Here is a 27,817-nt window from a genome sequence, read left to right on the forward strand (position 1 = left end):
CCTTACTCCAAACCTACAGAATCAGAGTATCAGCAAGGAGGAACAAAATAGGGCATGTGTATTTTGAAAAAGCTCCTCTGATGTTTCTGATATGCCACCTGCACTACTAGGTAACCACTGCTACTATAGTTATTTGATTCTGTGTCTTACGTTCTCCACTTAAAAAGAGAGCAGCAAAGTATAAAATTATATCCTTGAGAACTGATAACAGCATTGCTTCTGTGGATGAGAGGACTGGGGTGGGAGAAAAAAATCACCTTTTGTAGTATATATTTCTATACCTTTTAAATTGTATGTCTTGCCCACATATTATCTATTTAAAATTTAAAAGAAGAAAAAAGAATGATGTAAGCTTAGAAGCCAGATAACCCTTGATTTGTTTCCTTTTTTGAAAATTTTTTATAAATTCATTTTTTAATAGTTCTGGAACACTTCACGAATTTGTGCGTCATCCTTGCACAGGGGCCATGCTAATCTTCTCTGTATCATTCCAATTTTAGTATATGTGCTGCCTAAGCAAGCACATGATTTGTTTCCTAATTCCACCCCCTTACTAGCTGCATATGATCTTGGGCAATTTACTTTACCTGCCTGACAGTCAAGTTTCCCATATTAAAAATGGGAAGGGGAAAATGCTTGCTGACCAATAAGGTTACTATTAGAAATATAGGAGAAAATATATTTAAAGCAAAGAACCAGCCCTGGTAACTGAAAAGTAACATCCACTATAACTCTTGGAAAGCCCAGTACATCCCACTTGCCTTAAAAATTATATTTGTTCATTATAAAGTGGTTGGGGAGAAACCATAATGTTCTCTGGGTCAGGAAATATAACTCAAGAGAGAAATAAAGTTAAATTTGTCATGTGTTTTGTCAAAACCAGAGAGCAGGTCCTGGTGTTTTTGTTTCCCACACAAGCGATATTACTGATGCTCACTTCATATTACAATTGATGGCCAGCAGAAAGGTCACTAGAATGAGCTTAATGCTTCTCCCTCATAGAGCTGTGATTATCTTAAAAGTAAACACTTGCCAAGAAAGCCATCCCTAAAAGTGCAAGTCTCCCTAGATGCGGGAAAACTGTTCTTGTGTCATGATTAACAGCTTCCTAGAAGCAGTGCAGCTAATGCTTAAGTCACTGTAAATAGCTTTCACCTTCCTCTTTCTCCACAACTCCACCCACCTCAGAAGAAAATCTCATCTATTAACATTAGCCCATAATATATGAAGATGCTTCTTTTTTAAAAAATATGGAGACAGGGTCTCCCTCTGTTGACCAAGTTGGTCTCAAACTCCTGGCCTTGAGATCTTCCGCCTCAGCCTCCCAAAGTGCTGGGATTATATGCATAAACCACCCCGCCCAGTCATGTAGATGCTTCTGGAATCATCCCTTCAAGAGTGGTGGCCATGGGATGGCAACCATCTAAAAGCAGCTAGACCCATAGAAACATAATTGGTCTAATCAGAAAGCTGATGAGACAGAGGAAAAACCTCCAGCCTGGACCTCAGATCATAGACAAAACCCTGCTCAAAACCTCCCACTGGTGTTACCTGTGACTGAGGATAAAGTCCATACATATCACCGTGGCTCCCAAGGGGCCCTTTAACACCTAGTCTTCCTCTCCAGCATCATTTAACAATATTCTGCTCTTCACTTAGTTTGACCCAGACACTTCGAAAGAAACAACTTCTATTCCCCCAACACGCAAGCCCTTTCCCACAGCAGAGCCACTGTACTTGCTGCTTCTCTTTTCCACATTCTTATCCTTCAAGCCTGGGCTCAGAAAGGCTTTCCCCGGCTCCCTCTAAAGTGTCCCCTACCCCAGTTATGCTCAATTTACTGTTTATTCATTTGCAGCACTTCTTAAAATCTACAACTATCTTATCAAGTTATTTTTTACTTGTCTATTACCATGCCCCTACACAATCGCAGAATCTAAGCTCTATGAGAGTGAGGACCCTTTCCATTTTGCTTCCCACAGATGGTAGCACAGTGTCTGGCATAGAGTAGGAGCTCAGTAAATAGTTGAGGAATGGATGAATGCATTCTAAGCTACAACCTGCCTCTGCTACGATCCAGTTGTATAATTTCGGTCAAGTCATTCAACCTAGGCAACCTTTACTATCCTCCTGTCTGTAAAATCGGTTTTGACTGGTTAGTTAAAATCTCCCTTACATATTGTAGGGAGAAATTAGTAGCTACTGAATTAGGACGCAAATTTCCAATTATTAGAGGATTTTTAAAAATCACAGCTGATCAAAATGAAGAAAAATTCTATGGACATTTAATAAGTAAGAAATTAATGTAGAAAAATGTAAAAATATATGAATGTTACATGGAAAAACTACACACCCCTTCTATCCCACATACACGGGCACGCACACACACACACACACACACACACAAAACAAAAGGCAGGTAATACTGACTGCAAATATATAAATATGTAGCTAACAACTAAATATGTAAAGAGAATAATGTGGCCGGGCACAGTGGCTCACACCTGTAATCCCAGCGCTTTGGGAGGCCAAGGTGGGCGGATCACCTGAGGTCAGGAGTTCAAGACCAGCCTGGCCAACACGGTGAAATCCCATCTCTACAAAAATACAAAAATTAGCTGGGTGTGATAGCAGGTGCCTGTAACCCCAGCTACTCGGGAGGCTGAGGCTGAAAAATTGCTTGAACCCGGGAAGCGGAGGTTGCAGTGAGCCGAGATGGTGCCATTGCACTCCAACCTGGGCAACAGAGCGAGACTGTATCTCAAAAAAAAAAAAAAAAGAAGAGAATAATGTAACTTTGGGTGACTCTTTTTCTTCCAGTGAAGAAAACAGGGAAACAAGAAAAGCAACTTTTGCCACAACAAAATTTCAATTAATTAAATGTTTTTAAAAGCATATTAAAAGAAAAAGGCCTTTGGAAGTTGAGTCTAAAAGTGCTAGAGGCATATAACCGGGAAACAAAACTACCATTTATTGGCCATTTCTTATATCGTGACACTAAGCTATATTAATTAAGGTATATATGAAATATTATTTCTCTTTAGTCTTCTACAACACAATTATTATTGTTCATATTATTTAGAGAAAAAATTAGGCCAGTTGTTACCTCCAAAAGCATTTCATCAAATGTTACTTTCTTAAGCCTTTCCTGACCAACCTATCTAAACTTGCAAAAAAACCCCCACTCCTGAATTTTCTATGTTCCCTGCCTTAATATTCTCCATGGCACTTATCACCTATACGGTAAAACTTACTTATTTTTGGCCTCCTCCCATTAAAATATAAGTTCTATAGGACAGGAATTTTTCTTCCTGCTTTGTTCTCTTCTGGAACCCAAGCACCCGGTAGCAGACCTAGCACAGAGTACCTATAATACATATTTGATGAATGAATGAACAGCCAAATGTACTAGTGAGTTTTTATAAAGTGGTTCTGAAAGTGTGTTCAACTCAAAGCCCTTCTGCCCATTTATACCAGAGTTACTGAGTACAAATATGTATATGTGTGTGTGTGTGTGTGTATAAATATATGTACATTCCATAGAGGTTGATCAGGAAAGACAACACAGTAAGAGTGGAGGCAGAGAACTAAGGAGTGAGAGTGAGAAAGAACATCTTCTGCCTAGAGAAAGAGAATCACACTCTAAAAATGTACACAAGGTGTGCTTTGTGCCTTTTTTCTTTGCTGTCTTTTACTTATTATAAAACATGATGATTCAGGGTCTTAGGCTTTGAATGTGGGAGGACAGACAAGTAAAGCTGAACCACGTGATGAATGGAGCCTGATCAGGGCAGGACTTCCCTGAAAGGACATATCCTGAGTTCTAAAGCAATATGACAGAGGAGGTTAAAAAGCTAATCAGGAAACCTTGGAAAAGCAAAGCAAGTATTTCAGCAGTCCACTCTACTAAGGAGAGAAGATTAGAGTTCAGGTTCCACCAGGATAAGAGGACTGGTAAACACCCCAGGGTCTTTTGTGGATTACCCGGGGAGGCTGTGTTTTTTTTTTTTTTTAAGACAGAATCTCACTGTATTGCCCAGGCTGGAGTACAGTGGCACAATCTTGGCTCACTGAGGCCTCCGCCTCCCAGGTTCAAGCGATTCTCCTGCCTCAGCCTCTCGAGTAGACGGGATTACAGGCACCCACCACCACGCCTAGCTAATTTTTGTATTTTTAGGAGAAACGAGGTTTTATCATGTTGCCCAGGCTGGTCTTGAACTCCTGACCTCAGGTGATCTTCCTGCCTCGGCCTCCCAAAATGCTAGGATTACAGGTGTGAGCCACTGGGCCTGGCCAAGACTGTGTCTTAAAAGTGAAGCAAGTCAGAGGTGGTCTGACTCTTACCAGAACTGTACCTCTGCCCCGTCTCTAAGACGAGCACCCACCAATACCACCACACACACACACACATACACACACACACACACTCTCTCTCTCTCTCACTCACTCACATTCTCTCTCTCTCTCTCTCTCTCTATTCCCTCCCCTCCCTCTATCACCACATTAGCAGGCAGGGTAAGACCTCTCTGGACAGAGATAACTGATATCATCTGAAGCCTTTTATAGTTGTCAGATATTTTATCAAATTTTGGCATAACAAGAGATATACCCAAACAAAAAGACTAAACATCAAATGACAGAAACAGATCCAAAGTTGGTCCAGATATTGGAATTACTAAAAGTCTTTATAAGCTATGGCTAACATGTTGAAGAAATAGAGGAAAAGATGGCAAATACAGAAATAGATGAAAAATACAGTTTTTTTTTTTTGTTTTTTTTTTTGAGTGAGTCTCACTCTGTCACCCAGGCTGGAGTGCAGTGGTGTGATCTCAGCTCACTGCAAGCTCTGCCTCCCGGGTTCATGCCATTCTCTTGCCTCAGCCTCCCGAATAGCTGGGACTACAGGCGCCCGCCACCACGACCGGCTAATTTTTTGTATTTTTAGTAGAGACGGGGTTTCACTGTGTTAGCCAGGATGGTCTCGATCTCCCGACCTCGTGATCCACCTGCCTCGGCATCCCAAAGTGCTGGGATTACAGGCATGAGCCACCGCGTCCAGCCTAGATTTTTTTTTACATTGGGAATTTAGCCAGAGAATTATAATCTAAAAAGAAATAAAATGAAAATTCCATACTAGATAAATAACTAAAATTAAGCACTTAATAGACGGGCTTTAGCAGCCGATTAGGCACAGGAAATTTAGTAAACTGGAAAACAGTTAAACAGAAAATGTCTAAGAGTTTAGTGTAAATTAAAGAGCAATTTCATGCAACACCGATTTATATGATAATAATAAAAATAATAATAAGAGCCTGGCCGGGCACAGTGGTTCACACCTGTAATCCCAGCACTTTAGGAGGCCAAGGCTTCACCTGAGGGCAGGAGTTTGAGACCAGCTTGGCCAACATGGTGAAACTCCATCTCTACTAAAAATAGAAAAAATTAGCCAGGCGTGGTGGTGGGCACCTATATCCCAGCTACGTGGGAGGCTGAGGCAGGAGAATCACTTGAACCCGGGAGGCGGAGGTTGCAGCGAGCCAAGATTGCACCACTGCACTCCAGCCTAGGCAATAAGAACGAAACTCCGTCTCAAAAAACAAGAGCCTACTATGTGCTTGCAACTATTCTAGGCATATTATAGTTAATATCTATATAAATTTAAGAGGCAGGTACAATATTAAGCATAATAGAGTTAATTCCTATATAAATCTATGAGGCAAGTATTAATATTTCCTTTTTACGTACAAAAAACTGAGACACGGACTTCAGATCATTTTCTAAGATTACACAGCTATGAAATTCTGCATAAGCCAGAATTTGAACTCAGGCAGTTTGGTTCTAGAATCCATGTAATCAGTACACTATAATGCAGTAATTAATAACAAATGAAGCTTGATGAGGTGTTTGTATTTGAGACGGAGTTTCCCTCTTGTTGCCCAGGCTGGAGTGCAATGGCGCGATCTCGGCTCACTGCAACATCCGCCTCCCGGGTTCAAGTGATTCTCCTGCCTCAGCCTCCCAACTAGCTAGGATTACAGGCGCCCACCACCACGCCTGGCTAATTTTTTTGTATTTTTAGTAGAGACAGGGTTTCACTATTTTTTTTTTTTTTTTGAGATGGAGTCTCGCTCTTTTGCCCAGGCTGGAGTGCAGTGGCATGATCTCAACTCACCACAACCTCTGCCTCCTGGGTTCAAGCGATTCTCCTCCCTCAGCCTACCAAGTAGCTGGGGCTACAGGTGCACGCCACCATGCCCGGCTAATTTTTGTATTTCTAGTAGAGACAGGGTTTCACTATGTTGGCCAGGCTGGTCTCGAACTTTGGACCTTGTGATCTGCCTGCCTCGGCCTCCCAAAGTGCTGGGATTACAGGCCTGAGCCACCACGCCCAGCTTTGTATTTGTATTTCTTACTCTCATTTTGAATTAAATCCCTCTCAATATATTGAGATGGCATTAATATTTAGTCACTACTCTAATCTGACTTTGTAAATAATTTAAAATTAAACTACAAGACGAGCCATATTTTCCTCAGATTTTGTACATCTGAGGAAAGCTTGGTCAGTTGGCCGACACAGTCACAACGATGAAGTGACTCAAGATGCAGGTAAACTGGGAAGGGAAGAAAGAGTCTCAAGTGTTAGCCTTGAAAATTCAAACCTGGCCAGGCATGGTGACTCATGCCTGTAATCCCAGCACTCTGGGAGGCCAAGGCAGGTGGATCACCTGAGGTCAGGAGTTCCAGACCAGCCTGACCAACATGGTGAAACCCTATCTCTACTTAAAAAAGAAAACAATTAGCCGGGGGTGGTGACACATGTCTGTAAGTCCCAGCTACTCGGGAGGCTGAGGCAGGAGAATCATTTGAACCCAGGAGGCGGAGGTTGCAATGATCTGAGATCATGCCACTGCACTCCAGCCTGGGCGACAGAGCAAGACTCCATTGCAAAAAAAAAAAAAAAAAGAAAGAAAAGAAAATTCAAACCTATAAAATTATGGCACACATAGCATAAAATCATGGACGATAAATATTGATTACAAATATTCAACCAAGAAAATGGTAGCACTATCTAAAGACTTTTCAACTTCTTATGAAACCTTCATGGGATGCAGAAAATACATTTTTAGCCGGGCGCTGTGACTCATGCCTGTAATCCCAGCACTTTGGGAGGCCAAGGCGGGTGGATTACCTGAGGTCGGGAGTTGGAGACCAGCGTGACCAACAGGGAGAAACCTCGTCTCTACTAAAAATACAAAATTAGCCGGGCATGGTGGTGCATGCCTGTAATCCTAGCTACTAGAGAGGCTGAGGCAGGAGAATCACTTGAATCCGGGAGGCAGAGGTTGCGGTGAGCCAAGACTGCACCATTGCACTCCAGCCTGGGCAACAAGGACGAAACTCTGTCTCAAAAAAAAAAAAAAAGAAAAAGAAAATACATTCTTAAAACTGCACGTGACAGAAGAGTTTAAGGTAGACTCAGCACTTATATCCCATGCAGAATTACAGTATGACTTCTGAAACCACTCAGGCAAGAACATCTTTCCTTTCTTATCAATTGTTGAGGAGGCCGCCTACAAGGCTTCTCTAAGTTTCAATTGCCCTGACCTCTGCTTATCCAGAATGGGAATGTTTAGTAACAGGACACTAAAAAATGTTGGAAAAAAAAGTGTAGAAGTTGTCTTCTGGCACCTTGCAATAGAAATAAAGCTTACCAAAAACGTTTTAAGTTCAAGAACAACCACTGCCTACACTCAGAAGATAAACCACTTTTCTTTCCTTGAACATCTGAACCTGAAGCCTTTTTTAAAGCCTGTATTCCTGGGTCTTGATTTTTAGGAAACATTTATTAAAGGACTTCTTATAATATCTAAAAAGCTAACACACACTGCACAATGTTACTCTGCATACTACCTCTAAGGTGGGCAAAGGGGTCAAACCTGGGTTTTGGCTTCTGGACATGACATAGGGATCCCGTGTTCTTCCCAGGCATCATCTTTCATAACAGTGAGACCAGTCACATTTCCAGGAAACATGCAAGACTAAATTCTGGAAACTTTAGGTCACAGCACTAATTTAGTTTCTTCAGCAAGAATTTAAAGAAAGTTCTTCAAACGATAAAAAATGGGCCGAGTTCAGTGGCTCCACCTGTAATCCTAACACTTTGGGAGGGAAACACGGGAGGATCACTTGAGCCTATGAGTTTGAGACCAACCTGGACAACATAGTGAGACCCTATCTCTTAAAAAAAAAAAAAAAACTGTTAACTTTGTTATAAAAAATGCTTACCTTTGAATATTTCTGTAACTCAGCATCATCTGCAATCTGTGTGTCCAAAGTAGCAACCTAAATTTACAAAAAAAATTTCCAGTATTTGTAAAAGCATAACTGTATTTCTTCCTAAATTTTCTGAAAATATCTGTAAAACCTATATATTGATAACTCTATTTGACCTACATTCTAATACCTTTCTTATATTTTTGAAATCTATAACACACAATGTGAAATTTCAGAGTATATTTGATTTTTTTGTTGTTGTTCTCCACAACAATCTTTTTTCCTAAATTGCATAAATTGAACAGAAGGTGATGGGCAAATATATATACTATTTTTAAAAATCCATGATCCCTAAAATTTTAATATAATCCTCCATTATCCTGAATGCATAAAAATTTTACTCTTTTGACAAAATAAAAAATATGGCCATTTTTACTTTCAAATTCAAGCCTCAAAACAAAATTTGCAAGGTCAGTAAAGTCAGATGTGTTTGGAAAAACTAAAGCATCTGACTTTCCACAACAAGCTCAAACCATTTCCCCAGGAGAAATAGCTGGCAAAGACATAAACAGAAAGACCTGGTCCCTGGTGGAAAGCTCATGGAATACTTAAAGCTTTTAATCCTGGCCTAAAACTATTGTTCTAAGCTTCAATGGTGGACATCCACAGAAGTGAATTCCTTGCAAGCAAAAGTATGTTACTGATGATTTGCATCTGTAACTTGTTAATAAAATATGATGCATCTGGCGGGAAGGGATAAGTTAATGACCCAACTACAGCCTCTGAAAGTACTGCATTTCAGATAAGCAGATCCCGTAAGAAAGTTTTTTAACAAAATAAGAAATATTGGAGTACATGCATTCATTCATTCTCCATCATGCCTAGCTTCTTTCCGCCAACCATTCCTCGGTACAAGATGCTACAACTTTTAATGGACAGCTGTCACTTTAAATTTCCAATTTCCAATTTTCAAATTCTGTCTCCTATTTATAATTTGTCTGTTATGACCTCACCATGTAATAAATAAATGAAATTTAAAAGTTTAATTATAAGGAGAATAAAATTTTAACAGAAGGCTGGCAGTGGCTCATGTCTGTAATCCCAGAACTCTGGGAGGTCAAGCAGGGTGGATCACTTGAGCCCAGGAGTTCGAGACCAGACTGGGCAACACAGCGAGACACCATCTCTAAAAAAATTTGAAAAATTAAGCGAGCATGGTGGCTCATGCTTGTAGTTCCAGCCAGTCAGGAGGCTGAGGTGGGAGATCACTTGAGCCCAGAAAGTTGAAGCTGCAGTGAACTATGATTGTACCACTGCATTCCAGCCTGGGCAACAGAGAAAAACCCTTCTCTCAAAAACATGTTTTTTTGTTTTTTGTTTTGTTTTGTTTTTGTGGTGGAGTCTCCCTCTTTTGCCCAGCTGCAGTGCAGTGGCACGATCTCAGCTCACCACAACCTCCGCTTCCCGGGTTAAGCAATTCTCCTGCCTCAGCCTCCTGAGTAGCTGGGATTACAGGTGCCCACTATCACACCCAGCTAATTTTTGTATTTTTAGTAGATACAAGGTTTCACCATGTTGGCCAGGCTGGTCTCAAACTCCCGACCTCAAGTGATCCACCCTTCTTGGCCTCCCAAAGTGCTGGGATTACAGGTGTGAGCTACTTCACCCGGCCTAAAAAATGTTTTTAACAAAAAAAAGAGCCCATCATAAAACTGGCCATTTGTAAATACTGGTACAGCAAATTTATTTGAATACCAAACCACTAAGATAAGTAGGAAAGGCCATTTGCTAGGTGATAGCCTAATAACCATATTTGAAATCTATGAAGCAAAGAAACAGCAGCTCATGAGAACTGACACACAGGCATAAAGTTACCAAGAGAAAGTGTGAATTGCATTGACTCATCTTTTTTTTTTTTTTTTTTTTTTTTTGAGGCGGAGTCTCGCTCTGTCACCCAGGCTGGAGTGCACTGGCGCGATCTCGGCTCACCGCAAGCTCCGCCTCCCAGGTTCACGCCATTCTCCTGCCTCAGTCTCCCGAGTAGCCGGGATTACAGGCGCCTGCCACCATGCCTGGCTAATTTTTTGTATTTTTAGTAGAGACGGGGTTTCACCATGTTAGCCAGGATGGTCTTGATCTCCTGACCTTGTGATCTGCCCGCCTTGGCCTCCCAAAGTGCTGGAAATACAGGCGTGAGCCACCGCGCCCGGCCTTGACTCATCTTAATGACACTGAAAATTTTGTGACAACAGATGGTGGCTAGCTAATCTAAACCAAAAAGATTTTAAAAATCTCCAACCAGCCAACAAGTACTAATTATAAACACATGTAAGAAAATGTGAATGAGAGTAGAAATTTAAAAGAATATTTTATTACTAATGCATTTAGTGAACACTGTAGAGACTTGTCGAAGCACAACCTTCTGCCTTCATGTGGATTCATATGGGGAAATGTAATCAATCCCTTACTCAATGAATCTAATAGCAGGTGAAAGGAAGTCTAATGGACCACTGGCACTATAAACTTATACCTAACCTAAATTACTTCCTGTTCTTCCAAATACATTTGATAATCATTCTTTCATTTTTCACATAAAACTGTAAGATTCTTTGTGAAACATAGGACTAATATCCACAGTCCTTTCAGTGTACAATAAAACAAACAGATCATAAAAGCAATCATAAAAATGCCAGCAATTTTAAGCAGCTGATACAGGTTATAAATTTAAAGGCAAGCCCTCTCTCTCCTAACAGTTTTCTGTCTATTGTCGACTTAAATGGTTTCAACATGAACTGAGTGTCTCCTAATGTTAACTGAAGTTTGTGTGCAGTCCTTAATTATTCTTATGCTTAAAATGCTAAAGACGGGGGGAAAAAAATCAATTGACTGATCCACTAGGGAAGAAAGGCAGGAAGGAAAAATAAAGTCAGGCTGGCTATTCTTTGACTCACCCATTTCTTTGGATCGTACTGTTAGAAACTTGATGTGAAATGAGACATGAATGTTTTTTATTAGAGCATTTTAACATACCATTACTTCATAATCAGGACCCAATAGGTTTTCCCATCTGGATTTCAGCTCATTTTCTGGAGAGTCTGGGACTTTTTCTGGATATTAAAAAAAAAGAGAGAGAGAGAGAGAATGTTGAAACTACTGTGAGCCAAACACACTTAACTTCTAAATTCTTCAATAACAGCCCAGTTTCAGTAAGTAAAGGGGAAACGAATAAAAAGGAAAATGCATTAACTTAGGTCTGCTAGGTAAAGTAAATCAGAGGTGACTTATAAAACTAACGTAAAATGTAAAGACCAGCTGTGACCAAATTATGAAGGTGCTTTTGTTGTTAAGGGATATTTTAAAGGAAAGAGGACATGATGAGTTATACATGAAATTGAAATTATATAGTTTATATGTAAATATCCTATAGTTTACAAGTAAAATGCATCTGGCTTTGCTTTATAATACATTATGACATAGAAGGATTTAATTTAAATGTTAATCACTTCAAAGTAGTTCCATTCCAGCTGCCCACTAGAAAAGTAAAAACTTATCAAGATATCTTTATTTAGGTGATAACTAACTAAAGATCCTATTAAAAACAAAAAATCAAATTCATTTGGGCTCTGCACCTTTGTACCTATTCCTGTTAGCATTTCCTTAAGAAATTACATTAAGAGGTCTAACATCTTGCCTTATAAATTTCTTCTAGGCAGTAATTTCTTATCTGGTAAACAAAACTGAACAAAATTGGCAATTTACTTGTTGAATTCTAAGCTTAAAAACATGGCTGTCATATGACAGTTAATATAAATGTATAAAATAATGCTGACATTTCACCAGCAATTCTTTTGACTATATTTTTACCTTTCAGTTGTACAATGAAAACACAGTCATGTGTTTTAAACCACAGTACAAAGGCCTAAGTGCTAGAGAAAAGCAATATGCTTTCAGCAGCTCAATAAATCCTAGGCTACACAAAATGATCAAAAAATGAATAACATGATGATCTGAAACAATTATTCCAAAGGCAAAAAGAGAGCTAACCTCATAGCAGTTAGTAGATTTTGGTTTTACTCTAAAGCTAAAATTATACATATGCAAGAAGAAAAAATGTAGTGAAGTTGATCCAAAAAGCACACATAAAATATTTCTAAAACTAATACTTCCTGGTCAATTGTAGGTATACTTTTTAATTTTTGCAAATATAACTAAAAAATGGTATGTCATTTTTTAAATTTGTGTTTCTTTCATTTACAAATGAGGTTGATATGTCAGTGTTGTTATTGGCTTTTTGTGTTCCTCTTTCGTGAACCATCTGTTCATTGTCTTTACCTGTTTTCGTTTTAGCAAGTAGGACTTGATTTAAAACGGGAACATAACATATAAGATGCCAAGACCGTCATATTGATGACGAAAATCTTGTAGTGCATGTCTTGGAGTTAAAGTCTTAAGCATCAAGAAGTAAAATAATGTCATTGTTTCTATTACTAACATTAAAAGTTGAGTGCAAATTGTATAAAATTAGGTACTTTGATTAGTAAAAAAAAATTGAATGTTTTATCATTTTATTTATTTTATTAAGCATGCCCAGTTACGCCAAGCATAGTAAATAATGTTTTTAAAAGGTCATGTAGCATTTATAATAGAGGAGTATTGTTATCCCTAGCATGAGTGTAATGGTGATACGAAAAACTCTGTCTTGTCATTGCAATAATAAAAAAATGAACATTTATTATGGAAAAAATACTTCTAAAACTATATCTAATTTCAGAATGTACTTGATTTTCATCTGACATTTTTCTGAAAATCTGAGCTCAACTCAGATTTGCAAAGATAAACTGCAATCTACTTGAGTCAAAAAGAACAAGGTATATTTCCAAATCATAGGCTAGTCTTTCCTGACCTGAGACAAGACAAAGCCAAAAGCCAAAACTTCTCAGGAACATGGATGGTGTTAAGTACTCAAGGAGTTTCATTTAGCTGGCGAGGCTTTCCAGAGCACTTTTGTGCAGGGAACTGTGTGCAACTGTTACTCAATGAGCTTGGCGAGTAGAGTCCACTATAATAGCTAAGGTATCAAAAGATAAAGTAAAAGGAAAAAGCTGCAAATCAATTCAAAAAAATTAAAGAATAAAGGTATAACAGCTTGGCAATTGGACGCAACTTATAGAAATGTATACATTATTAATTTTTATAATAAAAAACATGTATAATGAAAAAGAAACATATGCTATATGTGTATAAACAGCAATAATCTATAGATATAGACATATCAATGATAATATATAAGCTAAGGTGGTTCACACCTATAATCTCAGCACTTTGGGGGGCCAAGGTGGGAGGATGGCTTGAGGTCAGGAGTTTGAAACCAGCCTGGACAACATAGTGAGACCCCATCTCTACAAAAATTAAAATAAAATAAAAAAATTAATATAAGTAAAGAAAGATTAAACAAGAGCTTGGTCTCCAACTGTAACAGTGTTAAAATGTTGATATTGGCTGGGCACAGTGGCTCATGCCTATAATCCCAACACTTTGGGAGGCCCAGGCGGGCAGATCACTTAAAGCCAGGAGTTCGAGACCAGCCTGGCCAACATGGTGAAACCCATCTCTACTAAAAATACAAAAATTAGCCCAGTGTGGTGGCATCCACCTGTAAGTCCAGCTACTCGGGAGGCTGAGGCAGGAGAATCGCTTGAATCCCGGAGGTGGAGGTTGCAGTAAGCTGAGATCACGCCACTGCACTCCAGCCTGGGCAACAAGAATGAAACTCCATCTCAGGGCCTGTCGTGGGGTGGGAGGAGTGGGGAGGGAAAGCATTAGGAGAAATACCTAATGTAAATGACGAGTTAATGGGTGCAGCACACCAACATGGCACATGTATACATATGTAACAAACCTGCACATTGTGCACATGTACCCTAGAACTTAAAGTATAATAAAAAAAAGAAAAAAAAAAGAAACTGTCTCAAAAAAAAGTTGATATTAAGAATATCCTATTTTATATCTCCAAAATGCCTCTAAGACTTCTCACATTATATTAACTATAAAGACAGAAAATGGTTAACAAATGAAGAAGTCTGTTATCGCAAAGTGAATGCTTTGTGCCTACCCAATTTTTCTAGGGCTTGTATGTTGTCATTTTTTAAAGTATCCATTCCTTCTTTAATTTCCTCATCTTCACCATCCACATTAGTTTCAGTTTCCACTGCTCCAGTTAGAAAGAGAGCTGGTGGTTTTGGTGGTTCTACAACAGTTCCTAAAACAAAAAAATATATATATTTTAAAAATTTTGTTAATGCTAACTTGAATTATTAGTTGTTGAGGACTATATTTAAGTGAGCAGATTTTACTCCTGGTCTCCCATTTCACAACCTTATTAAATCTGAGGTAACTTACATATATGATTCCTTAAACCCAAAATGCCATGTGTAATAGATAACCAATCAATTCCTTAAAAAATGAACTTATTAACAGCATTGAAAAGAATAAGGAACTAAACAATGGGAAGAGAAAAGGAAGGCAAAGTCAATGACAAAGAAGGGGTTAGATGCTTTTCAATATATCCTTGGAAAAGAAAAAAATGCTAAGGTCCTAAGCTCTTACTGTTCTGGTGGGCAGGAAGCAAGACCTGCAGAATAGCTGGACCAATTGCTATGGGCTCTCCTATGTTCTGGCATGACATCATCATGACGCTGACAAACAAGCCTACACAGGTAACCTTATTACTTAGAAGGGAGTTAGAGAGAATTCCCCTTGGTGTAGAGTCCTCACTTTGCTAAATTGAGCTAAGTAGAGTAACAGAGGAACTGGAAAGGAGCAGTGGCTCGTGGTTATAATCCTAGTGCTTTGGGAGGCCAAGGTGGGAGGATCACGTCAGGCCAGAAGTTTGAGACCAGCCAGGGCAACTTAGTGAGACCCAATCTCTACCCTCAAACAAAAAATCTTCTTTAAAAATTAGCCACACATGGTGATGTGCACCTGTAGTCCTAGCTACTTGGGAGGCTGAGGTGGGAGGATTCTCTGAGCCCGGGAGTTTGAGGCTGCAGTGAGCTATGGTCGTACCACTGTACTCCAGCCTAGGTGACAGAGCGAGACCCTGTTTTTAAAAAAAAAACCATAGGAGTTACCCAAATTTTCACTCTCAACCATAAGTTGCATAAGAGTGATTCTAGGTTGTTTTTTAAATAATTACACATCACTTATAAAGTATTCTTATAAAAAATAATTAAAGCTGGGCGCGGTGGCTCACACCTGTAATCCCAGCACTTTGGGAGGCCCAGGCAGGTGCATCACTTGAGGTCAGGTGTTTAAGACCAGCCTGGTAAACATGGTGAAACCCCATCTCTACTAAAACTACAAAAATTAGCCAGGCGTGGTGGCGCGCACCTGTAACCCCAGCCACTGGGGAGGCTGAGGCACAAGAATCAAGAATTGCTCATTCACAGATAGTAGGTATCCCTAAATTCAGCTGGTATGGTAAACTGAAGCCAAGAGCTCTATCAGAGCTATTAAACACCACTATAGGGAAGGATTCCAAGATGGCCAAATAGGAATAGCTCCAGTCTATAGCTCCCAGCATGAGCAACGCAGAAGACAGGTGATTTCTGCATTTCCAACTTGAGGTACTGGGTTCATCTCATTGGGACTGGTTGGACAGTGGGTGCAGCCCAAAGAGTGTGAGCCAAAGCAGGGCAGGGCATCGCCTCACCTGGGGAGCACAAGGGGTCAGGGAATTCCCTTTCCTAGCCAAGGGAAACCATAACAGACAGTACCTGGAAAACCGGGACACTCCCACCCTAATACTGCACTTTCCCAATAGTCCTGGCAAATGGTACACCAGGAGATTATATCCCACACCTGGCTCAGCAGGTCACATGCCCATGGAGCTTTGCTCACTGCTAGTACAGCAGTCCAAGATCGAACTGTGAGGCCACAGGGAGGCTTGGGGAGGGGCGTCTGCCATTGCTGAGGCTTGACTAGGTAAACAAAGCAGCCTGGAAGCTCTAACTGGGTGGAGCCCACTGCAGCTCAATGAGGCCTGCCTACCTCTGCAGACTCCACCTCTGGGGGCAGGGCATAGCTGAACAAAAGGCAGCAGAAACTTCTGCAGACTTAAAACGTCCCTGTCTGACAGCTTTGAAGAGAGCAGTGGTTCTCCCAGCACAGAGTTTGAAATCTGAGAACGGACAGACTGCTTCCTCAAGTGGTTCCCTGACCCCCGAGTAGCCTAACTGGGAGACACCTCCCTGCAGGGACCGACTGACACCTCATACAGCCAGGTGTCCCTCTGAGACGAAGCTTCCAGAGGAAGGATCAGGCAGCAACATTTGCTGTTCTGCAATATTTGCTGTTCTGCAGCCTCCGCTGGTGATACCCAGGCAAACAGGGTCTAGAGTGGACCTCCAGCAAACTCCAACAGACCTGCAGCTGACAGTCCTGACTGTTAGAAGGAAAACTAACAATCAAAAGGAATGGTATCAACATAAACAAAAAGGACATCCACACCAAAACCCCATCTGTAGGTCACCATCATCAAAGACCAAAGGTAGATAAAACCACAAAGGTGGGAAGAAACCAAAGCAGAAAAACAGAAGATTCTAAAACCCAGAGTGCCTCTTCTTCTCCAAAGGATTGCAGCTCCTCACCAGCAATGGAACAAAAGCTAGATGGAGAATGACTTTGACGAGTTGACAGAAGTAGACTTCAGAATATCGGTAATAACGAACTTCTCCGAACTAAAGGAGGATGTTCGAACCCATCGCAAGGAAGTTAAAAACCTTGAGAAAAGATTAGACGAATGCCTAACTAGAATAAACAGTGTAGAGAAGACCTTAAACGACCTGATGGAGCCGAAAACCATGGCACAAGAACTATGTGATGCATACACAAGCTTCAGTAGCTGATTTGATCAAGTGGAAGAAATGGTATCAGTGATTGAAGATCAAATGAATGAAATGAAGCGAGAAGAGAAGTCTAGAGTAAAAAGGAACAAACAAAGCCTCCAAGAAATATGGGACTATGTGAAAAGACCAAATCTACATTTGATTGGTGTACCTGAAAGTGACAGGGAGAATGGAACCAAGTTGGAAAACACTCCTCGAGATATTATCCAGGAGAACTTCCCCAACCTAGCAAAGCAGGCCAACATTCAAATTCAGGAAATACAGAGAACGCCACAAAGATACTCTTTGAGAAGAGCAACCCCAAGACACATAAGTGTCAGATTCACCAAGGTTGAAATGAAGGAAAAAATGTTAAGAGCAGCCAGAGAGAAAGGTCGGGTTACCCACAAAGGGAAGTCTATCAGACTAACAGCAGATCTGGTAGAAACTCTACAAGCCAGAAGAGAGTGGGGGCCAATATTCAACATTCTTAAAGAAAAGAATTTTCAACCCAGAATTTCATATCCAGCCAAACTAAGCTTCATAAGTGAAGGAGAAATAAAATCCTTTACAGACAAGCAAATGCTGAGAGATTTTGTCACCACCAGGCCTGCCTTACAGGAGCTCCTGAAGGAAGCACTAAACATGGAAAGGAACAACCAGTACCAGCCACTGCTAAAACATGCCAAACTGTAAAGACCATCAATGCTAGGAAGAAACTGCATCAACTCACGAGCAAAATAACCAGCTAACATCATAATGACAGGATCAAATTCACACATAACAATATTAACCTTAAATGTAAATGGGCTTAATACTCCAATTAAAAGACACGGACTGGCAAATTGGATAAAGAGTCAAGACCCATCAGTGTGCTGTATTCAGGAGACCCATCTCATGTGCAGAGACACACATAGGCTCAAAATAAAGGGATGGAGGAAGATCTACCAAGCAAATGGAAAACAAAAAAAAGCAGGGGTTGCAATCCTAGTCTCTGATAAAACAGACTTTAAACCAACAAAGATCAAAAGAGACAAAGAAGACCATTACATAATGGGAAAGGGATTAATGCAACAAGAAAAGCTAACTATCCTAAATATATATGCACCCAATACAGGAGCACCCAGATTCATAAAGCAAGTCCTTAGAGACCTAGAAAGAGACTTAGACTCCCACACAATAATAATGGGAGACTTTAACACCCCACTGTCAACATTAGACAGATCAATGAGACAGAAAGTTAACAAGGATATCCAGGACTTGAACTCATCTCTACATGAAGCAGACCTAATAGACATCTACAGAACTCTCCATCCCAAATCAACAGAATATACATTCTTCTCAGCACCACATTGCACTTATTCCAAAATTGACCACATAGTTGAAAGTAAAGCACTCCTCAGCAAATGTAAAAGAACAGAAATCACAACAAACTGTCTCTCAGATCACAGTGCAATCAAATTAGAACTCAGGATTAAGAAACGCACTCAAAGTTTATTGCGGCATTATTCACAATAGCAAAGACTTGGAACCAACCCAAATGTCCAACAATGATAGACTGGATTAAGAAAATGTGGCACATATACACCATGGAATACTATGCAGCCATAAAAAATGATGAGTTCATGTCCTTTGTAGGGACATGGATGAAATTGGAAATCATCATTCTCAGTAAACTATCGCAAGAACAAAAAACCAAACACCGCATATTCTCACTCATAGGTGGGAATTGAACAATGAGAACACATGGACACAGGAAGGGGAACATCACACTCTGGGGACTGTTGTGGGGTGGGGGGAGGGGGGAGGGATAGCACTGGGAGATATACCTAAGGCTAGATGACGAGTTGGTGGGTGCAGCGCACCAGCATGGCACATGTATACATATGTAACTTACCTGCACATTGCGCACATGTACCATAAAACCTTAAGTTTAATAATAATAAATAATAATAAAAGAAGAAAAAAAAAAAAAAAAAAAAAAAAAGAAACGCACTCAAAACCGCACAACTACCTGGAAACTGAACAACCTGATCCTGAATGACTACTGGGTAAATAATGAAATGAAGGCAGAAATAAAGATGTTCTTTGAAACCAATAAGAACAAAGACACAACATACCAGAATCTCTGGGACACATTTAAAGCAGTGTGTAGAGAGAAATTTATAGCATTTATAGCACTAAATGCTCACAAGAGAAAGCAGGAAAGATCTAAAATCTTTCCTAAAATCACAATTAAAAGAACTAGAGAAGCAAAAACAAACACATTCAAAAGCTAGCAGAAGGCAAGAAATAAGTAAGATCAGAGCAGAACTGAAGGAAATAGAGACACAAAAAACCCTTCAAAAAATCAATGAATCCAGCAGCTGGTTTTTTGAAAAGATCAACAAAATTGATAGACCACTAGCAAGATTAATAAAGAAGAAAAGAGAGAAGAATCAAATAGACGCAATAAAAAATGATAAAGGGGATATCACCACCGATCCCACAGAAATATAAACTACCATCAGAGAATACTATAAACACCTCTATGCAAATAAACTAGAAAATCTAGAAAAAATGGACAAATTGCTGGACACATATACCCTCCCAAGACTAAACCAGGAAGAAGCTGAATCCCTGAATAGACCAATAACAGGTTCTGAAATTGAGGCAATAATTAATAGCCTACCAACCAAAAAAAGTCCAGGACCAGATGGATTCACAGCCGAATTCTACCAGAGGTACAAAGAGGAGCTGCTACCATTCCTTCTGAAACTATTCCAATCAATAGAAAAAGAGGGAATCCTCCCTAATTCATTTTATGAAGGCAACATCACCCTGATACCAAAGCCTGGCAGAGACACAACAAAAAAAGAGAATTTTAGACCAATGTCCCTGATGAACATCGATATAAATCCTCCATAAAATACCGGCAAACCGAATCCAGCAGCACATCAAAAAGCTTATCCACCACGATCAAGTTGGCTTCATCCCTGGGATACAAGGCTGGTTCAACATATGCAAACCAATAAACATAATCCATCATATAAACAGAACCAAAGACAAAAACCACACGATTATCTCAATAGATGCACAAAAGGCCTTTGACAAAATCCAACAGCCCTTCATGCTAAAAACTCTCAATAAACTAGGTATTGATGGGACGTATCTCAAAATAATAAGAGCTATTTATGACAAACCCACAGCCAATATCATACTGAATGGGCAAAAACTGGAAGCATTCCCTTTGAAAACTGGCACAAGACAGGGATGCCCTCTCTCACCACTCCTATTCAACATAGTGTTGGAAGTTCTGGCCAGGGCAATCAGGCAGGAGAAAGAAATGAAGGGTATTCAATTAGGAAGAGAGGAAGTCAAATTGTCCCTGTTTGCAGATGACATGATTGTATATTTAGAAAACCCCATCGTCTCAGCCCAAAATCTCCTTAAGCTGATAAGCAACTTCAGCAAAGTCTCAGGATACAAAATCAATGTGCAAAAATCACAAGCATTCTTATACACCAATAACAAACAGAGAGCCAAATCATGAGTATACTGCCATTCACAATTGCTTCAAAGAGAATAAAATACCTAGGAATTCAACTTACAAGGGATGTGAAGGACCTCTTCAAGGAGAACTGCAAACCACTGCTCAATGAAATAAAAGAAAACACAAACAAATGGAAGAATATTCCATGCTCATGGATAGGAAGAATCAATATCGTGAAAATGGCCATACTGCCCAAGGTAATTTATGGATTCAATGCCATCCCCATCAAGCTACCAATGACTTTCTTCACAGAATTGGAAAAAACTACTTTAAAGTTCATATGGAACAAAAAAAGAGCCCACATTGCCAAGACAATCCTAAGCAAAAAGAACAAAGCTGGAGGCATCACGCTACCTGACTTCAAACTATACTACAAAGCTACAGTAACCAAAACAGCATGGTACTGGTACCAAAACAGAGATATGGACCAATGGAACAGAACAGAGCCCTCAGAAATAATATCACACATCTACAACCATCTGATCTTTGACAAACCTGACAGAAACAAGCAATGGGGAAAGGATTCCCTATTTAATAAATGGTGCTGGGAAAACTGGCTAGCCATATGTAGAAAGCTGAAACTGGATCCTTCCTTACACCTTGTACAAAAATTAATTAAAGACGGATTAAAGACTTAAATGTTAGACCTAAGATTATAAAAACCCTAGCAGAAAACCTAAGCAATACCATTCAGGACATAGGCATGGGCAAGGACTTCATGTCTGAAACACCAAAAGCAATAGCAACAAAAGCCAAAATTGACAAACAGGATCTAGTTAAACTAAAGAGCTTCTGCACAGCAAAAGAAACTACCATCAGAGTGAACAGGCAACCTACAGAATGGGAGAAAATGTTTGCAATCTACCCATCTGACAAGGGGCTAATATCAATAATCTACAAAGAACTTAAACAAATTTACAAGAAAAAATCAAACAACCCCATCAAAAAGTGGATGAAGGATATGAACAGACACTTCTCAAAAGGAGACATTTATGCAACCAACAGACACATGAAAAAAATGTTCACCATCACTGGCCATCAGAGAAATGCAAATCAAAACCACACTGAGGTACCATCTCACACCAGTTAGAATGGCGATCATTAAAAAGTCAGGAAACAACAGGTGCTGGAGAGGATGTAGAGAAATAGGAACACTTTTACACTGTTGGTGGGAGTGTAAACTAATTCACCCATTGTGGAAGACAGTGTGGCGATTCCTCAAGGATCTGGAACTAGATATACCATTTGATGCAGCCATCCCATTACTGGGTATATACCCAAAGGATTATAAATCATGCTGCTATAAAGACAAGCACACGTGTGTCTACTGCAGCACTATCCACAACAGCAAAGACTTGGAACCAACCCAAATGTCCATCAGTGATAGACTAGATTAAGAAAATGTGGCACATATACACCATGGAATACTATGCAGCCATAAGAAGGATGAGTTCATGTCCTTTGTAGGGACATGGATGAAGCTGGAAACCATCATTCTGAGCAAACTATCACAAGGACAGAAAACCAAACTTGGCACGTTCTCACTCATAGGTGAGAATTGAATAATGAGAAAACTTGGACACAGGGTGGGGAACATCACACACCGGGACCTGTTGTGGGGTAGGGAGACGGGGAGGGATAGCATTAGGAGAAATACCTAATATAAATGACGAGTTAATGGGTGTAGCACACCAACATGGCACATGTACACATATGTAACAAACCTGCATGTTGTGTACATGTACCCTAGAACTTAAAGTATAATAAAAAAATTTAAAAAAAGAAAAGCTTCTGCATAGCAAAATAGGTAGTCAACACAGTAAACAGACAACCTACAGAACGGGAGAAAATATTTGCAAACTATGTCTCCAATGAATGACTAATATTCAGGTTCTAGAAGAACTCACACAACTCAGTAAGAATAAAACAACCCACCATTAAAAAGTGGGCAAAAGACATGAACAGACATTTTCTCAAAAGTAGACATATAAATAGCCAGCAAACTAACAATCCTGAAAGTAAATCCACATTCAAACCACAATGAGATACCATCTCATATCAGTCAGAATGGTCATTATTAAAAAGTCAGAAAACAACTGATACTGGCAAGGATGTGGAGAAAAGAGAACACTTATACGCTGTTGGTGGGGATGTAAATTAGTACAACTTCTGTCGATGTGGAAAACAGTATGGAGATCTCTTAAAGAACTAAAAATAGCACAACCATTTGACCCAGTAACTCCACTACTGGGTATCTATCCAAAGGAAAAGAAATAGTTCTATCAAAAAGACACATGTACTTGTATGTTTATTTCAGCACTATTTGCAATAGCAAAGTCATGAAAGCAATCTAAGTGTCCATCAACAGATGATAGGATACAGAAAATGTGGTATATATATATATATATACGTATATGTACATATATATGTGTATATATATATATATACGTATATGTACATATATATGTGTATATATATACATGTATATATACATATATGTATATATATACACATGTATATATACATATATGTATATATATACATGTATATATACATATATACACATATATATACAGGCATAAAAATAATGAAACTATGTTTTGTGTCATGGATTACTATACAGGCATAAAAAGAATGAAATTATGTTTTGTTTTGTTTTCAGCAACATGAATGGTGCTGGAGGCCATTATTCTAAGTGAAATAACTCAGAAACAGGAAATTAAACACTCCATGTTCTCACTAAGCTAAACAATGGGTACACACAGACATGCAGAAGAAGATAATAAACACTGGGGATCCCAGGATGAAGGAGGCTGGTGGAGCGGGGGTGAGGGTTGAAAAATTACATATTCAGTATGATGTTCACTATTTGGGTGATGGGTATACTAGAAGACCAAACCCCAACACTATGCATATATATCCATGTAACAAACCTGCACATTTATCCCCTGAATCTATAAAAATAAAAACAATTTTAAATTAAAAAAATATTTATATAAATATTTATGTAAGCAATTTAAGGTCAATATGGCATTTGTGCCAGGCGCAGTGGCTCACGCCTGTAATCCGAGCACTTTGGGAGGCCAAGGCGGGCGGATCACGAGGTCAGGAGTTTGAGACCAGCCTGGCCAACATAGTGAAACCCCGTCTCTACTAAAAATACAAAAAATTAGCCAGGCGTGGTGGCGGGCAGCGCCTGTAATTCCAGCTACTGGGGAGGCTGAGGTAGGAGAATCACTTGAACACAGGAGGTAGAAGTTGCAGTGAGCCAAGATCGCGCCATTGCACTCCAGCCTGGGCGACAAGAGTGAAACTCCATCTCAAAAATAAATAATCATTAAAAAAAATTTTTTTAATGGCATTTGTACAATTTGTACTATTTAGGCAATTTTTAATTTCATACACTGGATGCAGTTAGCAGGGCATCTGTCTTTCAGCAACAAAAGTTCTACTATCACATAAAAGAAAAAGTTCCAATTTAAATACAAATCACTATCGGCTGAAAGCAAAGGCTTCCAGGTGTATTGTATCTTCAGAAGAATATTTCCAGAGGAAAAAAATGATCTTCTGTCAAATTCTAATTGAAGTTGTCTTACTCCCTAGTTATACAACTAGTCCCTTTTTTATTTTTCTTTTAAGAGACAGGTCTCACTCTGTCACCCAGGCCGGCATGCAGTGCCATGCTCACTGAAGCCTCAAACTCCTAGGTTCAAGTGATTCTCCTGCCTGAGCCTCCTGAGTAGCTGGGACTACAGGTGGGTGCCACCAGGCCCGGCTAATGTTTAATTTTTTGTAGAGAGGGGGGTCTCCCTATGTTGGCCAGGCTGGTCTTAAATTCCTGGCCTCAAGCGATTCTCCTGCCTTGGCCTCCAGAAGTGCTGGAATTACAGGCATGAGCCACCAAACATGGCTGGAATTACTGCACCAGTAAGTTACTCATTCTAAATTGAATATGTGTTTCCATGATTATCAACTTTTGTTCATCTATATGTTTATAAGTTGATAATTAAAAACTGACATGCAGCCAGGCACTGTGGTTCACACCTGCAATCCCAGTACTTTAGGAGGCCAAGGCAGGTGGATCACTTGAGCCCAGGAGTTGGAGACTAGCATAGGCAACACAGGAGAGACCCCATCTCTACAAAAAAAAAAAAAATAAATTATCTGGATATGGTGGTGCTCGCCCGTGGTCCCAGCTACTCAGGAGGCTGAGGTAGGAGGATAACTTGAGCCCAGGAAGTAAGGCAGCAGTGAGCCATGAACATGCCACTACACTCCAGCCGGGGCAACAAAGTGAGACCTGTCTAAAAAAAATAAAATACAAATACATGTTTTATTTTCTCTCAGTATACTTCAAAAAGTAAATCAAGAGGCAGATTAGAATAAAATATATTGTTAGAAGTAATAGGAAACCTGGCTGGGCACAGTGGCTCACACTTGTAATTACAGCACGTTGGAAGACCAAGGCAGGCAGATCACCTGAGGTCAGGAGTTTGAGACCAGCCTTACCAACACGGTGAAACCCTGTCTCTACTAAAGATACAAACAGAATTAGCCGTGTGTGGTAGCACATGCCTGTAGTCCCAGCTACTTGGGAGGCTGAGGCACGAGAATCACTTGAACCCAGGAGGCAGAGGTTGCAGTAAGCCAAGATCATGCCACTGCACTCCAGCCTGGGCAAGACAGTAAGACTGTCTCAAAAAAAAAAAGTAACAGGAAACCCGATGTCTGCAAAATGTCAAAGTATTAGACAAATGAGATTCCCCTAACAAAAGGTGTCAAAGCTTTATTATTCAAATATATGTAATCAATGAAATTTGAAAGCTTTTAGAAAAAATGATTTTCAACTCCATTTAGAGATGCTCTCAGAGCTTAGTGCATGTCGAGGTGCACATCCTACCATTCTGACTGACATAGTAAGCAAAGAAAACACTTCTTCAGTGAACAAATGAGCTGACTCATTTCTCCATCAGTGTATTACACGAGGTGGGACAACATTTCCTGCTGAGACTCATGGAGCAACTTCCATAATTGAACTGCTCTTCCAAACATAAACTACTTGAGGGATAGAGGGGTGGCAAATTAATCACCTCTGTCTGAAGGTGGTTCAAGTGGAGAAGTAGATGAGGATGTCTTCCTTCGAACTAGGGTTAGGTGTACCATCTGCCCTGCATTTCGTAATACTTCAACAACATCATGGTTGGCAAAACCCTGAATGTTCACGCCATCGACCTAAAACATCAAGAGAAACATTAAACAGAGGTTTCAAGTTAGCTACTATTTTTAGCTCTGGCAACACTGAATAAAATCAGGCAATTTCTTTCATTCCAAAAATAAATTATTTAGGCTGGGTGTGGTGGGTCGCGCCTGTAATCCCAGCACTTTGGTAGGTCAAGGTGGGTGGATCACCTGAGGTCAGGAGTTTGGGACCAGACTGGCCAACATGGTGAAACCCCATCTCTACTAAACATACAAAAATTAGCTAGGTGTGGTGGCAGGCACCTGTAGACCCAGCTACTCGGGAGGCTGAGGCAGGAGAATCACTTGAACCTGGGAGGCAGTGGTTGGAGTGAGCCAAGATTGTGCCATTGCACTCCAGCCTGGGCGACAGAGCAAGATGAAGCAAGGATGGAAGGAGGGAAGGAAAGAGGGAGGGAAGGAAGGAAGGAAGAAGGAGAAGGAGAAGGAAGGAAGAGAGGAAGGGGGGGAAAGAAAGGGGAAGAAAATAGAAAGGAAGAAAGGAAGAAAAAAGAAAGAAAGAAAGAAAAGACGGACGGACGGAAGGAAGGAAGGAAAGAAAGAAAGAAAGAAAGAAAGAAAAAGAAAATAAATTTAGACCTTAGAATATATTTTTGAACAAGGATGTAAAACTAGTAAAACATGCTGAGAAACTTCCTCACACACTAGAAAGCAAATTCAAATTTGTCACTTAACTAACAGCCTGAGAGATATAAAGGACTTTAATCTCTGATGCAATTCAAAATTCAAAATGCCATAAAAGATGGCTGGTTATTACACAAGATGTATTAATAGAAGCCATTATTATCAAAACTGAAGAGGTCATCTAATACTTCATCCCTCTATTCACATCACCACATGATATTTTCAAGAAACACACTGATCTCCCTCCAATAGGTCTACTAGCTTTCTGAAAAAGCTTGAGCAAGAACAGTATTCTTAATCTATGTCAAGCCCAATTCCTGAAGTCTAATCAGAACCAATAGACATCCTCTCTCAATCTTCTTTGAGCTAGCTATAAGTATTTCAACTTTCCCCATAAGGCTTTTAAAGCCAAGAGTCATGAAATGTGCTTTCTTAGATAGATTTGAAGGACAAGGATTCAAATCATACCATCCAGCATTTGTTTCTACGTTAAGCAATGTGTGTGTATACATATGTATAGACATTAATACAAGTGTATATATATATTGAACTAATTTCTACTAAATGGGGGAAAGACCAGTTTTAATTGATAAAAGATAATTATTATATTCTTAAATACATAAAATACCTCAATTTTAGTTCTACTTATAATTATTGTTAACAGGAAAACTACTTTCACGAAAAAGATAAAAAGAGCTGGTTAATGGCCTATTAATTATAGATAAAATGGGTGAGTTTAAAGAACACAGTGTGGTCCTTGCAGGGTTTTCTAGGATAATGCTAGAACATCTTTCAAACATATATGTATAGAAAAATATATTTTTTTTACCAATATGTTTAGTGAATCCTTTCTTTACTGACAGTGAAAAAAAAATTAATGTAGGAAGAAGAGTCCAAAATAATGAGATTTCACTGTATAACAAACTTAATTTTTTAAAAAACCTTATAAAACTATATTAAGCTATTCCCCCTCTCACATGTATTATAATAATGATCAACCTTTTTTTCAACTAGAATCAAACCTAAAACAGAGGCTGGTTACTTACAGCGACTATTTTGTCATTCACTTGAATGTGGCCATTGTGGTATGCAGCACTGCCAGGTATTATACTTTTCACATAAATCCCTGCAGCTTCCCCTTAAGGTGCACAGACATACAGAAAAAGGAAGAAAATTCTAATTAGGCCTTGATTGCAAAATTTGTATCAAGAGGTTAATTAGCTAACGGGGTTGACTGGAGGTT

At 39.6% G+C, this 27,817-nt stretch overlaps 1 protein-coding gene and 1 non-coding gene across 8 annotated transcripts in view; both read right to left on the reverse strand.

The window, feature by feature from the left end:
- PATJ (PATJ crumbs cell polarity complex component) overlaps positions 1 to 27,817 on the reverse strand; it is a 436,090-nt gene that overhangs the window by 343,146 nt on the left and 65,127 nt on the right. For all 7 annotated transcript variants that reach the window (XM_054533770.2, XM_054533763.2, XM_054533772.2 and 4 more), the window contains 5 exons: positions 27,621 to 27,712; positions 25,782 to 25,923; positions 14,387 to 14,533; positions 11,305 to 11,381; positions 8,287 to 8,343 (listed from right to left, as the gene is read on the reverse strand). In XM_054533770.2, coding sequence (XP_054389745.1) covers positions 8,287 to 8,343; positions 11,305 to 11,381; positions 14,387 to 14,533; positions 25,782 to 25,923; positions 27,621 to 27,712 — 515 coding nt within the window. The remainder of the gene's footprint in view (positions 1 to 8,286; positions 8,344 to 11,304; positions 11,382 to 14,386; positions 14,534 to 25,781; positions 25,924 to 27,620; positions 27,713 to 27,817) is intronic.
- Positions 418 to 524, reverse strand: LOC112130921 (U6 spliceosomal RNA). The gene has a single exon (XR_002913090.1). It is a non-coding gene; the product is annotated as a U6 spliceosomal RNA (small nuclear RNA).

This window comes from Pongo abelii, chromosome 1, assembly GCF_028885655.2.
Source record: "Pongo abelii isolate AG06213 chromosome 1, NHGRI_mPonAbe1-v2.0_pri, whole genome shotgun sequence".
NCBI lineage: Eukaryota > Metazoa > Chordata > Mammalia > Primates > Hominidae > Pongo > Pongo abelii.